The sequence below is a fragment of the Moschus berezovskii genome, chromosome 1 (genome assembly GCF_049115385.1).
Source record: "Moschus berezovskii isolate FMDL1 chromosome 1, NW_MosBer_1.0, whole genome shotgun sequence".
NCBI classification, from domain to species: Eukaryota; Metazoa; Chordata; class Mammalia; order Artiodactyla; family Moschidae; genus Moschus; species Moschus berezovskii.
The window spans coordinates 11,287,548-11,303,512 of NC_142460.1; the positions used below are offsets into that span (position 1 = coordinate 11,287,548).

At 45.7% G+C, this 15,965-nt stretch overlaps 2 protein-coding genes across 6 annotated transcripts in view; one reads left to right on the forward strand and one right to left on the reverse strand.

Annotated features, from left to right (window-relative positions):
• Positions 1-703: 703 nt before the first annotated feature.
• On the reverse strand, positions 704-7,158 carry DPH3 (diphthamide biosynthesis 3). 2 transcript variants are annotated; one of them, XM_088835326.1, is made up of 3 exons: positions 6,903-7,158; positions 5,828-5,922; positions 704-3,608 (listed from the first exon to the last, which is right to left on the reverse strand). In XM_088835326.1, exons 1-3 carry the CDS (start codon positions 7,008-7,010, stop codon positions 3,548-3,550), a joined length of 264 nt encoding a protein of 87 aa, XP_088691452.1. In that variant the 5' UTR covers positions 7,011-7,158; the 3' UTR covers positions 704-3,547. The 2 variants fall into 2 exon arrangements, with proteins under 2 accessions (XP_088691452.1, XP_055272836.2); XM_055416861.2 differs by having other exon boundaries at positions 704-3,606; positions 5,848-5,922; positions 6,903-7,153.
• A 200-nt stretch (positions 7,159-7,358) lies between these two features.
• The window catches only part of OXNAD1 (oxidoreductase NAD binding domain containing 1), a 52,781-nt gene continuing 44,174 nt past the window's right edge, over positions 7,359-15,965 (forward strand). For 2 of the 4 annotated variants that reach the window (XM_055416841.2, XM_055416853.2), the window contains exon 1: positions 7,359-7,510. The gene's annotated coding sequence lies outside the window, so the exon portion shown is untranslated. The other 2 variants (XM_088835315.1, XM_055416848.2) reach the window with 2 other exon arrangements.

The window sequence follows — 15,965 nt, forward strand, 5'->3', positions numbered from 1 at the left end:
GAAGACTAAGAGGCCTGTCCACGATCACAGTGGGGAAACTTGAGATTCAACCTGTGTCCTGACCAGAGCTGGGTTCTTAAACCACCACAGGGATTACCATGTCTTAAGCAGCAACCTTCCTTCCCAGCAAGAAACTGAATCACTCACCTAAGAATGTCAACTATATCTGCCTTGCTGCTGCTAAGTCGCTTCAGTCGTGTCCAACTCTGTGCGGCCCCATAGACAGCAGTCACCAGGCTCTGCCGTCCCTGGGCTTCTCCAGGCAAGAACACTGGAGTGGGTTGCCATTTCCTTCTCCAATGCAGGAAAGTGAAAAGTGAAAGTGAAGTTGCTCAGTCGTGTCCAACTCTTCGTGACCCCATGGACCGCAGCCTAAAAGGCTCCTCTGCCGATGGGATTTTCCAGGCAAGAGTACTGGAGTGGGGTGCCATCGCCTTCTCCGATATCCGCCTTACTGCCACTTAATCCTAAGCTTATTTTTTTCCCAAATGACTATTAAAAATCCAGAACCAATACCCATGTGGCCAACCTGTAGTAATAGTGGCAATTTCTTTCCTATTTAAAAACTGTACTGTCCACAACAGAAACCTACCTCCAAAGTCCCAAAGCAGGTTAAAGATTTTCCCTCTCATATATAACCGCATTACAATATTTAAATACATAATGCTGGTATTTAGGGGTAGAAAAATTACATGAAAACAAATGACTGTGAATAATCTGACTTTATTCAGCATGCTAATACAGTTTAAACTGGTAATAAATTAGTATGTACAGTTACCAAAAATGTTGGGGGCTTTCCAAGAAAAGGGTTTCTGAATGTGTACACTGAAGTATATGCAGAATCCTCTGATGTGGAGTTACTGAAGAATGGAGTGTCTTTCTCAGTAAGTCATCTTTAGTGTTTAAAGGTTTTGATTACCATTCCAGCTCCTGCAAACTACGAAGCCTGAAATTATAGTACTGAATTTAGAAATCCCGATTCAGTCTCCTGATTTTAACAGATGAGGAACCCACTGGTCTTGCCAAGGATTACAAAGCTAGCAGGTCACAGAGCTGGATTACAAATCAGTCCTCAGAGGGGCTCTGAAATGTCTGTGAAGCTAAGCAAGGGACACCACAGAACTCTAGTCATATCTGCAAGACCCTGGCTTTACTTTCTGCTTAACATAGGATTAAATCCTGATGTGTTCTTTGTGGTTAACAGATGTAGTGACTCAGTTGCTTTTGGGAATGAAATCATGCCAGTGATCACATTCATGAATATCACTGATCACCAGAACCACTGGCTTATCTCCTGGGACATTTGGACTTGGGCACCTTTTCTTCCTGCTCTTACGGTCACAGCAGAAGTGACATTAAAGATGTCTGTTCTTATTTGAAATTCATCATTGGTTATCAGTATCTACAAAAACATCAGATTTGAGTGTGGGACAGTCTTTTTCCTCTTTGCAATTCATCCCCACCAGTTAGTACACACCCTGCTCTATTCCCTTGAGCCATCACTAGTTTCAAACCAACTGTGGATGACTTCTGGGATGTCAGTGTCCCCGACAGTGATTTCTCAACACATCAAGAACATGTCATACACTTCATATAACGTACCAAGCAGTTTTGGCATACAATTTTTGGTGATTTACTTCTCAGTCTAATGGCTTCACATAGCCATGCTATTGGCAAGAGAAAAAAGGCCACTGGCCTGTTTTAATTTAAACCCCCAATGAGTGTACAACACATTTATCAGTTAGTAATAAAATGCTCGCATTCTGGCAAGCTATTTTTCTCATTAATTGCAGGAGCCAATTCCACAACAACCCACCACACATCAGTTAATTTTATGTACACACAACAAAGGTGTGCACATAAAGGGACTTCTGGAATTTCCATGCAAGTGATTCTATTTCTTGCTACTCTCACGGCTGTGGCAAAGGAAGACCAATGGCCTGTCTTAGTATGTTTCTTTTTCTCCAGGGCAACAATTCTCTGCAAGAGTGAATGTAAGTGTGGCTGCAGCTTATAAAGGCTTACTATAAAGCCCTTGGGTTTCCCTGGTGGCCCAGTCAGTGAAGAATCTGCCTGCAATATGGGAGACCTGGGTCCGATCCCTGGGTTGGGAAGATCTCCTGGAGAAGGGAATGGCAACCCACTCCAGTATTCTTGCCTGGAGAATCCCATGGACAGAGGAGTCTGGCGGGCTGCAGTCCCTGGGGTCAGAAAGAGTCGGATACCACTGAGCAATTAAACGCAGCACATATATGCCCTCAGGGGCATATTTAATTAGAACAGGCATCTCATTTTCAAGTTCATCCTTAGTAAATACAAGAGCTGGTGTCACAGCTTTACCTTTTAGGACTAGTGGCTTGATTTGGTGATAGTGCTGAAAGCACGGCCGCCAGCCATGAAGACTTGACGTTAACCCCTATCTAGAGTAAAATTTCATTTAGTTCAGTTGCTCAGTCGTGACTGACTCTTTGCGACCCCATGAATCACAGCATGCCAGGCCTCCCTGTCCATCAACAACTCCCTGAGTTCACTTAAACTCATGTCCACAGAGTCGGTGATGCCATCCAGCCATCTCATTCTCTGTCGTCCCCGTCTCCTCCCGCCCCCAATCCTTCCCAGTATCAGAGTCTTTTCCAGTGAGTCAACTCTTCGCATGAGGTGGCTAAATTAGCCTTATCAAAAAACAAATACACATACAAGAACCCAGATACAGAAATATTAGTTGCACTGATCTCGCAAAACCACTCAAGCACTTAATTAAATAACTAAGTAGGCATAATTTTCTCTTCTCGTTCTATTACCAGTTTCACTTCCTTTTGGCTGTTTTTTTTTTATCATGTTCTGATTTTCAAGGAAAATGCAGAATATTGATAAGGAAAGTCCATATCCTTTGACTGTTTTGTTTTTTGACTCTTCTTAACTCACTAACTTTGTGAGCTCAGTATGTTTTTTCTTTGCACCACCACTAGGACCTGTTATATGAAGCATAATGAAACGGCACATTTAACAGAACACAGATTCCTGACGAAGGTCAGCGTGGTGAGGGAGTAGAGGGCGCAGTCTCAGCGGACTAGCGGCAACTGACTTCCTTCAGTTTACGACAGCAAAGCTGATGTCAAATTGCATAGAAAGGGCTGATTCTAAAAATCTTCATAAGCGACTAAAATAAAAATCTTTTTTTTAAGTTAAAGAAACCTAATGCTTTGAGGTAGATGCTGCTGCTGTCAGATAATGAAGTAATAGTGTAAAGATACAAAAATAAAACTGAGGGGAAAAAGCACTGATTTGAAATCATCTTCTTTTATGTTTGCATGGAAACACTTCCAATTCAAAGTTTTAAGCACAAAATCCAGGTATGTCATGTGGTGGACTTGCTTCTTCAATTGGAGATGAACTTGGCACCCAATAGAAAGAATCCAGACTGTCATGAACAACAAACCACAAAATGATTGTCCCCATGAAGAAGCCAGTGACTCTGCATTAGACTTTTCCAGCTTGCCTCATTCCCCATGTTCAGGTTTTAGAAGCTAAAAGTCTTCTTCAGCATTTAACTAGTTCTCTGTTGGTGGAAGGGGCTGGGACTGTCTCTCCACATGTGAACTGATCCTAAGACAGAACAAGAAATTACATTACTCACTGAGTGTCTGTGTCACAGATGCATCAATAGTAAGATTTCATTTTGTTACACAGTCAATCTTGCTGTGTTAAGTTTTTCCTTTGCTCTATAATTCATCTCTGGTCAAAGTCAGCACCAGAAACATAACCTGGAATAATCTTGCCCAGTTTTTAGACCCAAATTCATATTTAATGCACCATATTATCATCTTAGGTGGCACTAGTGGTAAAGAACCCATCTGCCAATGCAGGAGAGGTAAGAGACATGGATTTGATCTGTGGGTCTGGAAGATCCTCTGGAGGAGGGCATGGCAACCCACTCCAGTCTTCTTGCCTGGAGAATCCCATGGACAGAGGAGACTGGCAGGCTAAAGTCCATACGGTCACACAGTAAGACACGACTAAAGTGACTTAGCACGCACACACCTTACCTTATAAACAAACATGTCCATCTTCACTACAGAGCTCCCACTTCTCAGAAATCACATTTATAAAAGACATGTTATATCTTTTAAGTTTCTGTATTAATTACTACTTGCACTACTACTTCTCCACTTCAATATTTGGTCACTCAAATACCTGTTGTCTTCAAATTACTTCTTCCAACTAAAGTGGGTGGCTCTTTATGTTTCCCAACACAGATAATCTGCAAATTAGCTACTTTGTAAATCAAGTTCAACCTCTGATGATTTACCCTGGCTTATGCTGGCCACCCCAGGAAACCTCTGCCTCCCAGGTTACTCATCTCCTGTAGTCTGATCCCTGTTAAGGATCAGCCTTATTCTGTCCCTGTCAATCTCTGACTCCTGCCCAGCACCTGGAACCCTCCCACCATGCTCTTTGGAACTTATGGTCCACCATCAACATGAGGCTCCATGTTCTAAACCTCATAAAACAGACTTCTTGCTCTAACACAGGGTTCTCAATGGGTGGTGGAAAGGAGGTGCTACTTTTATCTCTGGGGACATTTGGCAAATGGCAGAGACACTTTGGTTGACATACTGAGGGGTGCCGCTGGCATAGAACGGGTAGAGGCCAGGGATGCTACTCAGCAGCCTAAGTACACGGTCACCTGACATAAGATTGCAACCTCTCCTCACACCGGCGCTCCTGCTCACCTTTGCTTTGTTCTGTTTTTTCAGAACACATTCAAATGCAAGAATAAATCAGTAAACGGCTAAAGTATAGTCTAAACTATAGCCTATTTCTGTCAAGAGTCTAAGTGTCTTGTTCCCACCTTGCCTATAACCACTTTAGAATTTATCCTTAAGAATGTTAAGCACTGTTATGTGACAATTATATCTCAACAACAACAAACACAACAAACTCAGAAATAGAATGTTAAGTCTCTTAAGACTCCATTCAAAGTACTACCAAAAGTTGGGGTCGAGGTGGGCAGTCATGACATTTATTTTGTTTTCTATTGTCAACATCTTTGGATGAAAACAACAGGACATCAAAGACTAAAATGAAAATTGTAAAATTCCAACTATGACAGAGCTCAAACAAGATAATACAGAGTTCTATATATGTCAGGTTAAGAGATACTATAAAACTGTTCCTTTCAAAATAAGTCCAGGAGTGCTGAACGATTTTAATTACTTATTAAATAATGGAGGAATAAAGACTTTAATTAAATAATCTTTATGATCATTTTCCTCTGTTAAATAAGTAATCCCAGTAATACTCATTAGAAACAGAACAGTTTATTGCCTTCTCCATAAAAAAGTTAATAAATTGACCTTCTAAAATTTTAAGTAACAATATAATACAAAAATTTAATTTACAATTACTTATGAATGGCTCTCAGAGAAGGCAATGGCACCCCACTCCAGTACTCTTGCCTGGAAAATCCCATGGGCGGAGGAGCCTGGTAGGCTGCAGTTGGTGGGGTCTCCAAGAGTCGGACACGACTGAGTGACTTCACTTTCACTTCTCACTTTCATGCACTGGAGAAGGAAATGGCACTCCACTCTAGTACTCTTGCCTGGAGAATCCCAGGGACAGGGGAGCCTGGTGGGCTGCCGTCTATGGGGTCACACAGAGTCGGACACAACTGAAGTGACTTAGCAGCAGCAGCAGCATGAATGGCTCTTTAAAATTCATTTAAAAAACATAGCATTTTCCTAACACACCATTAGAAAACAATCTCCTGCACTTACATATCACAGGCAGACTGCTCAAGGTTCGTGCAACCCTCCCCACCCCCCGCTTTAAAACCTGACTCCTTACCTTGTCATAAATCACTTTTATAATGAGAGAGCAGCTAGGGCACGTTGCCACATCTTCCCCATTCTCCAAATCCTCCTATAAATAAAATTAAACACCGTATGGTCAGCGCAGCCTTCCCTTGGCGATCTCCTCCTCCCCAACCCTCTCACTTCTGTGGGAAGCTCCTTGGAGGCTGGCCTCTCCACAAGGCAGTTCAGTTCAGTTGCGTCCGACTTTTTGCGACCACATGGATCGCAGCACGCCAGGCCTCCCTGTCCATCACCAACTCCCGGAGTTCACTCAAACTCATGTCCATAGAGTCGGGGATGCCATCCAACCATCTCATCCTCTGTTGTCCCCTTCTCCTCCCGCCTTCAATCTTTCCCAGAATCAGAGTCTTTTCCAAGAAGCCAGTTCTTCACATCAGGTGGCCAAGGTATTGAAATTTCATTGGAGTCCAAGGTATTGGACTATTCATAGTCCTTCCAATGAATATTCAGGACTGATCTCCTTTAGGATGGACTGGTTGGATCTCCTTGCAGTCCAACGGCTTCTGGTACTTCTCCAGCACCTCAGTTCAAAAGCATCAATTCTTCGGCGTTCAGCTTTCTTTACAGTCCAACTCTCACATCCATACATGACTACCGGACAAATCCACAAGCCACATGAGGACCAAAAAGCACATCCCGAGAGAAACGCCAGCCCCACTCCTCCCTGGAAGCGTCACTTGGGGAAAAACACCCAGAAGGGTGACTCATGGTTCAGTTGTCTCAAAACCCACCCCCACCTCGGAAGACAAAAACACACTCCTTCCTCCAAAAAGCATCCTAGGCAGGCGAAACTTGAGCGGCGGGGGTTGGCGAGAAGACTGCTACTCGCCGCCGTCCACCCGCTCCCCTCTCCCCTCAGGCTTGACTGAAGGCCAGAACCAAGTGCCCACAGACCGCGCCAAGTACCAGCTCTGGGAGAATTCAGAAAGGGATGAAAAAAGGAAGCGGATAACTCTGAGCCGCGCGGGTCCGCGGCAGGAACTCGGCAGAGCGAACGCGCGCCCGCTCCGAGGAGCCTCCCATTACCTTGGTGATGCAGAAGTTATCCCCACACGGGCAGGGGTAGAAGTAGGTCTCCGAGTCCTCGTCGTATTGGAAGTCCTCGATCTCCACCTCGTCGTGAAATACCGCCATCGTCACTGGAACCGGCACAGGTCCGTCAGCTTCACCGTCAGTCCCAGGCCGCGGCCCCGGGCCAACCGGGCTGGTGCCCGCCTACACGGGCGTCTTCACCGAGCACCGGCGCGCGGAGCCCCGCTTCCGGCCCACGGAGGCCCGCTTCCGGCGCAGAGACAGTGACGCGCCTCCGGGCGTGAGGCCAAAGGGGTGACCGGGCAGCGGTCACCATGGAGATGGCGGCTCTAGGGGGCGGAGACACGGGCGGATAGGGCTCGCGGCTCGGGGGTCGGTCGAGCGTCGCTCCGCCCATCGGGCGACAGCAACCAATGGAATGTGGGTTTCGCTCGCGCGGCTGTGCGTTCCGTCGAGGACGGCGGAAGCTCCCCGGCGCCGGGGCGGAGCTCGGCGCTGCTCGAGCGACTGGGTCGGCGCGGCGGCGGCGGTGTGGAGACTCCTGACTGAGGCGCAGTGTCCGGTGTCTCACGTCCGTGGGCCTCAGACCTTAAGCAGACTCGGTAGGAGGTCCCGGCCGGCCTAGGTAGCGTCCGCCCGGCCATTGGCGCCGCTGGCGGAAGGCGCTTTGCGGGGTGCGAGGCGGCGGCGGGAACTGCTCAGCCCCCTGGACCTCCCGGGTGACGGACGGAAAGCTCCTCGGCGGTCTTGATTAGCCGAGTGACTTTGAGCTCCGAGCAGCGCGTGGCTTGTGGTCGGGCCGCTCTCGGCCGTCCAGGTACAGCGCTGCCTCTCCCTGAGCCCGGCTTCTCTTGAGAGGCCCGTGAGGTGTGCGGTCGAAAGGACCGAGCGAGGGGTGTTACGCGGCGTTGACGCTCAGTGTCATTCTTCCACCAGCGCTGGGAGTCTAGGTGTCATTCACTCCGTGTTACTAGTCTTTAAACGCAGATACAGAGTCAGATGCCTTGACCCAGATCGCACACCTGCGAAGTGAAGAGCCTGGCTGTCCGCACAGCTGGTGTTGAACCACAGCTCCGGGACTTGGTGAAGGACAGGGAGGCCTGGCGTGCGTGGGGTCGCAGAGAGTCGGACACGACTGAGCGACTGAACCGAACCGAACCACAGTTTCTTTGTAAGAGAAATGGAATCAGCACGTAGAGTTATTATAATACCATGAGGCCTTAATATACCTTAAAGATAAAAGGTGGTATGTCTTGCTTCTTTCATGGGAGTTTTGCTCTATTACTAAGCGTTTATTCAGATCTTGGTAGAGTATGAAGGCAGTGGGGAAAAGCCCTATTGAGAAGCTGATCTGGGCTCAGAAGATGACTATTTGGATCTAGATCTGGGAGCTGGATATTTGCATTCTTTGGCCTTATTTCCTCTTCTGACTGAAAAAGAGTTGGATTAGAGATGATTTACAAGATTCCTTTCAGATCTAACATTTTACTTTTACGTGGAAATTGCGAGTTTTACTTGGTTCAGTAATCACATATGCCGTATTTAGTTTATGTTAACATAATACATATGCATAATACATACATACACATCCCTGTGCTTATTTATGCATGCACAAACGTTTGCATGAATTAGCAATTTTGTGTGTGCTGAAGTTCCAGCTGGTTTAGCTCTTTTAAAGCTTGAAAACCTAATGGCAGAGGAGTCTTTGGGAGAAAATTTGGGAGTTACATTAAAAAGGTTTATAGAATATTTCAGAGGCCTCACAAACATTCCGTTTTGCTTAGTTGGAGATCTAACCAGCAGTTGGGAAATGTTTGTTAAACGTCTGTTAAACTCGTTGAGGGTTAACTGGACTGATGCTGCTTTGAGCAAAGAAACGGAGACGCCTTTTTGGTAAAGCCTATGTAGCTCAGAGGCTGCTCTCTGTGTCTTTGTAGACAAGGGTTTTCCCAGGTAGCCTCTTGGAGAGAGGAGGACTGGGGAGAGTTGGTAGTGTCTATTCTGTAGTCCCAGTGATCGTTTTGAGGTTGGGAATCTTCAGTACTTCTGAGCATAAGTACCTCCAGAATAAAGGTGAGTTGTTTTTGAAGGTCCAGAAATGGGTGCATATTTGGTTCATGAAAGTATAAATTGGTAGACTTTTTAGAAAGCAGTTTGGGTCTGTCAAAAACAATTTGCTGAGGAATTTTGAAATCTGAAGTTGCTGCTGCTGCTGCTGCTGCTGCTAAGTCACTTCAGTCGTGTCCGACTCTGTGCGACCCCATAGACGGCAGCCTACCAGGCTCCCCTGTCCCTGGGATTCTCCAGGCAAGAACACTGGAGTGGGTTGCCATTTCCTTCTCCAATGTGTGAAAGTGAAGTCGCTCAGTCATGTCCGACTCATAGCGATCCCATGGACTGCAGCCTACCAGGCTCCTCCATCCATGGGATTTTCTAGGCAAGAGTACTGGAGTGGCTTGCCATTGCCTTCTCCGAATCTGAAGTTAGTAATCCTAAAAGTTACAGGAGTTGTTGGGTAATTTTTCTTTATAATTTCTCTGTAATTTTCCAACTTTTCTTTGAGTAGGTATTACCTCAAATGGAAACAGAAGAGTGAATGAGCCACTTTATTAATAGTAGTTGACACTGTGTGCCAGACCCTGTACCAGGTGGTGTTTACATGTGTCATGTTATTAAAACAATGAGGTATGGGGATCACTCCCATTTTTAACACTGGGAAGCCTGAGGGTTAGAGGCTTAGGTTTAGAAACTTGCCTAAAAGGGCCAAGCTGGTGAATGGCAGTAAGCTATGGTGAGAACTCAGGCCTGGCTGAGCCCAGAAGCTGGGTCTTCATGACCTTCAGTGCCATGCGTGCTCTGATGATGCTTGAAGCAGAGCTGGGTTAGACAGACAGCTCTGGCACTCCACAGAGGGCTCAGCTTTTCCTCTAGAGTGGTGCTGGTTCCCTTGAGGCCTGCTTTGGTGGTCTCCTTGGCCTTGCGCTCCTGCCGTCTGTTGCCACATCCCTTGTTTGGCCAGAGGTGGGTCCTCTCATGGTGCTGTCAGTTTGAGTGCATACTATGCAGAAGAAAGGAAAGCTGTAGCAAAACCTGTGATGCATTACTTTACGCTACCCAGCGTTTCTGGATAGAACATAACAGTGACTACTGAACTACATTTACTACTAGAAAAGAGTGGACACAGTTCATAATGAGATATCTCTGGACTCGCAGAGTATGACAAAAACAAGCTTACTAGTAGCTGCATAGTCATTTGAGATCACAAATTTATGCTTTAAAATAATTACTTAAAAATTGTAACGCTGCTGATTTGGAAAACAACGACCAAAATTCTTAGCATGAGATTGAATTCAGAACTAGGTCACACTTAGGTCATAGCAGCTGTGTTTTATGAGTGTTGTTGTAGGTCAGGCTGGGTAGTTGTTTTTTTGCCACATAACCCATTGCCTGTCTAGATTGGGGTTGATTTTTATGATCCTCCTGCGTCCCAGGTATTTCCCTAGACGTGTACCCCTTTTCAGCAACCCAGTGAAGTAGTCTTCGCATTTCTATTTAAAAAGGGGAAGCGGTGACTGGCTCAAGGTCAAAAGCCAGAAAGGAGTCAGATCTGAGCCCAGCTCTGCTGATTCTGAGTCCAACACTCTGAAGTAACTTGTATTTAACTCGGGTCCCCTTTCCGAATGCCAAGAGCCCCTGTGCTTCCTCACTGGCACCTGGGCTTCTAACTCAGCAAGTGCCGTGCTAGCTCTGAGATTGTTTCTGTGCCTTCATGCTTTTTGAGGCATTCTTGGTTTTGTTTTCTTTCTGTCACTGCCTGTTGACACGTCATCCTGTCTCAGCAACTGACAGGGCTCTAGTTCCAAAATCTATTCCATGTTCATCTGTTTCTTAGTTTAATTCTGTCTGAGCTTAGCCTGGCACCTTCTAACTGAACTTCCTGCTTCAACTCTTGGTCTGTTCTTTACAAGGCAGCCGGAGTGATTTTTTAGTGTGAATGAGATCACGACCCTCCGCTGGTTTGTTCAAAGCCTCCAGCCGCCTCCCTTTGCCTTCAGAAGAAGGCCTACCCGCTGGCCGTGGCCGGCCGTGGCCGGCCGTGGCCTGGCACGTGTCCGTGCTGGGGCTCGTCCGTCACGGTCCCCGGCTATCTGCTCTTCAGGCGCACTGGTTGTGCTCCGCCTCACACACCAGCCTTGCTTCTGTGACGGGGCCTCTGCTCCATTGCTCTGCACTTAACTTGGCTGCCTGTTCCTCATCGTTCAGGTCTCAGCTCAGACTCCTCTCGAGAGAGACCTCTCCTGATATTCCCCAGCCTCCATCACTCTTATTTCCTTTGCACACTTGCTGTAATCTGTGTCTTTTAGTTATGTTTGTTAGCTGCTGCAGACATTGGAATAAAAGCTTCATGTAACGGCAAAGGCCTTGTGTCTGGTTCTTTATTGTGTCTCCGCGATGCTCCAGTAATTGTTAAATACTTTGAATGTACTTGTTGAACAGAAACTAATATGGTTCATTTTAAATCTTAAATTTAATCTTTTGTTTGTAGGACTGCTTAAATGGCTATATGTTTCATTTAGTATTTATGATAATTTTCTCTGTTTCAGAAATAAAATAACTTTTTGGGGAGGTAAGGCCCAAATGAGAATACAAACATTGATGGAATATTCTGTTTTGTATGGTTTTGAAAATTACTTGCTGCTGCTACTAAGTTGCTTCAGTCGTGTCCGACTCTGTGCAGCCCCATAGACAGCAGTCACCAGGCTCTGCCGTCCCTGGGATTCTCCAGGCAAGAACACTGGAGTGGGTTGCCATTTCCTTCTCCAATGCAGAAAAGTGAAAGTGAAGTCGCTCAGTTGTGTCCGACTCTTCTCGACCCCATGGACTGCAGCCCACCAGGTTCCTCCGCCCATGGAATTTTCCAGGCAAGAATACTGGAGTGGGTTGCCATTTCCTCCTCCAGGGGATCGAACCTGCATCTCTTGTGTCTTCTGCATTGGCAGGCCTCCTGGGAATCCCCTATTGAAATATAGTTGACTTACAATATCCCGTAGTTTCAGGTGAACACCACATGCTTCAGTGATATTATACATACATGTATACGTATCAGATTCTCCTCCCTTATAGGTTTTTACATCATATTGAGTGTAGTTCCCTGTGTGATAGAGTAGGTCCTCGCTGGTTATCTGATTTATATACAGCAGTGTGTACATGTTAATCCCAGGCTCCTAACATACACTCCCCCTTCCTCTTTGGTAACCGTAAGTTTGTTTTCTGTGCCTGAGTCTGTCTCTGTTTGGTCGATAAGTTCATCTGTATCATTTTAGATCCGCGTAGCGGTGACGCCGTGTGATTGTCTCTCTCTGTCTGGCTCACCTGGTGTGTTAACCTCTAGGTCCGTCCATGCTGCTGCAGGTGGCATTGTTTCATTCTGTTTCGTGACTGAGTAATATTTCACTGTATATGTTATCCACATTTCTATCCGTTTCATCTGTCAGTGGACATTTAGGTTACTCCCGTGTCGTGGCTATTGTGAATAGTGCTGCACTGAGCATTGGACTGCGTGTATGTTTTCAGTTGTGCTTTTCTCCAGGCACATGTCCAGGGGTGGGACTGAAGGATCTTATGGTAGCTCTATTTTTAGTTTTTTAAGCGGCCTCCTTACTCTTCTCCATAAAGGCTATACCAATCTGCATTCCCACCTACAGTGTAGAATGGTTCCTTTTTCTGCACACGCTCTCTGGCATTTAGTATTTGTAGACCTTTTGTTGATGGCCATTCTGACTGGTGTGAGGTTATACCTCATTGTAGTTTTGATGTGCATTTCTCTAATAATTAGTGAAGAGATCTCTTGTTTTTCCTATTCTGTTGTTTTCCTCTATTTCTTTGCATTGATCACTGAGGAAGGCTTTCTTATCTCTCCTTGCTATTCTTTGGAACTCTGCATTCAGATGCTTATATCTTTCCTTTTCTCCTTTGCTTTTCGCTTCTCTTCTTTTCACAGCTATTTGTCAGGCCTCCTCAGACAGCCATTTTGCCTTTTTGCATTTCTTTTCCATGGGGATGGTCTTGGTCTCTGTCTCCTGTACAATGTCACGAACCTCCGTCCAGAGTTCATCAGGCACTCTATCAGATCTAGTCCCTTAAATCTATTTCTCACTTCCACTGTATAATCATAAGGGATTTGATTTAGGTCATATCTGAATGGTCTAGTGGTTTTCCCTACTTTCTTCAATTTCAGTCTGAATTTGGCAATAAGGAGTTCATGATCTGAGCCACAGTCAGCTCCTGGTCTTGTTTTTGCTGACTGTATAGAGCTTCTCCATCTTTGGTTGCAAAGAATATAATCAATCTGATTTTGGTGTTGACCATCTGGTGATGTCCATGTGTAGAATCTTCTCTTGTGTTGTTGGAAGAGGGTGTTTGCTATGACCAGTGCGTTCTCTTGGCAAAACTCTATTAGCCTTTGCCCTGCTTCATTCCGTGCTCCAAGGTCAAATTTGCCTGTTACTCCAGGTGTTTCTTGACTTCTTACTTTTGCATTCCAGTCCCCTATAATGAAAAGGACATCTTTTTTGGGTGTTAGTTCTAAAAGGTCTTATAGGTCTCCATAGAACCGTTCAACTTCGGCTTCTTCAGCGTTACTGGTTGGGGCATAGGCCTGGATTACTGTAATATTGAATGGTTTGCCTTGGAAACGAACAGAAATCATTCTGTCGTTTTTAAGATTGCATCCAAGTACTGCATTTCGGACTCTTTTGTTGACCATGATGGCTACTCCATTTCTTCTAAGGGATTCCTGCTCACAGTAGTAGATATAATGGTCATCTGAGTTAAATTCACCCATTCCAGTCCATTTTAATTCACTGATTCCTAGAACGTCTATGTTCACTCTTGCCATCTGCTGTTTGACCACTTCCAATTTGCCTTGATTCATGGACCTAACATTCCAGGTTCCTATGCAATATTGCTCTTTACAGCACCGGACCTTGCTTCTATCACTGGTCACATCCACAACTGGGTATTTGTTTTGCTTTTGCTCCCTCCCTTTATTCCTTCTAGAGTTACTTCTCCACTGATCTCCAGTAGCATACTGGGCACCTACCGACCTGGGGAATTCCTCATTCAGTATCCTATCATTTTGCCCTTTGTTACTGTTCATGGGGTTCTCAAGGCAAGTATACTGAAGTGGTTTGCCATTCCCTTCTCCAGTGGACCACATTCGGCTGTGGTCCATGTGATCACATTGACTAGTTTCCTGTGATTATGATTTCAGTGTGTCTGCCCTCTGATGCCCCCTCCCAATACCTACCGTCTTAGTTGGGTTTCTCTTACCTTGGGCGTGGGATATCTCTTCACAACTGCTCCAAGAAAGCGCAGCTGCTGCACCTTACCTTGGATGAGGGGTATCTCCTCAAGGCCGCCCCTCCTGACCTTGAACGTGGAGTAGCTCCTCTCGGCCCTCCTGCGCCCGTGCAGCCACCGCCTATTGGACGTGGGGTAGCTCCTCTCGGCCGCTGGCCCTGGCCTCAGGCGTGGGTTAGCTCCTCTCGGCCACGCTTCTGTGCTTGGTCGCGCTTCTGTGCTTGGTCGGTTGCGCCGGGGCCGGCGTCTCTCGCGTCTGCGCATTTCATGCAAAGATGGGCTCGATAAAGGACAGAAATGGTATGGACCTAACAGAAGCAGAAGATATTAAGAAGAGGTGGCAAGAATACACAGAAGAACTGTACAAAAAAGATCTTCACGACCAAGATAGTCACGATAACGTGATCACTGACCTAGAGCCAGACATCTTGGAATGTGAAGTCAAGTGGGCCTTAGAAAGCATCACTACGAACAAAGCTAGTGGAGGTGATGGAATTCCAGTTGAGCTATTTCACATCTTGAAAGATGATGCTGTGAAAGTGGTGCACTCAATATGCCAGCAAATTTGGAAAACTCAGCAGTGGCCACAGGACTGGAAAATGTCAGTCTTCATTCCAATCCCAAAGAAAGGCAATGCCAAAGAATGCTCAAACTACCGCACAATTGCACTCATCTCACACGCTAGTAAAGTCGTGCTCAAAATTCTCCAAGCCAGGCTCCAGCAATATGTGAACCGTGAACGCCCAGGTGTTCAAGCAGGTTTTAGAAAAGGCAGAGAGAGGCACCAGAGATCAAATTGCCAACATCTGCTGGATCATGGAGAAATCAAGAGAGTTCCAGAAAAACATCTGTTTCTGCTTTATTGACTATGCCAAAGCCTTTGACTGTGTGGATCACAATAAACTGTGGAACATTCTGAAAGAGATGGGAATCCCAGACCACCTGACCTGCCTCTTGAGAAACCTGTATGCAGGTCAGGAAGCAACAGTCAGAATTGTACATGGAACAACAGACTGGTTCCAAATAGGAAAAGGTGTACGTCAAGGTTGTATATTGTCACCCTGTTTATTTAACTTATATGCAGAGTACATCATGAGGAACGCTGGGCTGGAAGAAGCACAAGCTGGAATCAAGATTGCCAGGAGAAATATCAATAACCTCAGATATGCAGATGACACCACCCTTATGGCAGAAAGTGAAGAGGAACTCAAAGGCCTCTTGATGAAAGTGAAAGAGGAGAGTGAAAAGGTTGGCTTGAAGCTCACCATTCAGAAAACAAAGATCATAGCATCTGGTCCCATCACTTCATGGGAAATAGATGGAAAAACAGTGGAAACAGTGTCAGACTTTATTTTTTTGGGCTCCAAAATTACTGCAGACGTTGATTGCAGCTATGAAATTAAAAGACGCTTACTCCTTGGAAGGAAAGTCATGACCAACCTTGATAGTATATTAAAAAGCAGAGACATTACTTTGCCAACAAAGGTCCGTCTAGTCGAGGCTATGGTTTTTCCCGTGGTCATGTATGGATGTGAGAGTTGGACTGTGAAGAAAGCTGATCGCTGAAGAATTGATGCTTTTGAACTGTGGTGTTGGAGAAGACTCTTGAGAGTCCCTTATACTGCAAGGAGATCCAACTAGTCCATTCTAAAGGAGATCAATCCTGGGTGTTCGTTGGAAGGACTGATGCTGAAG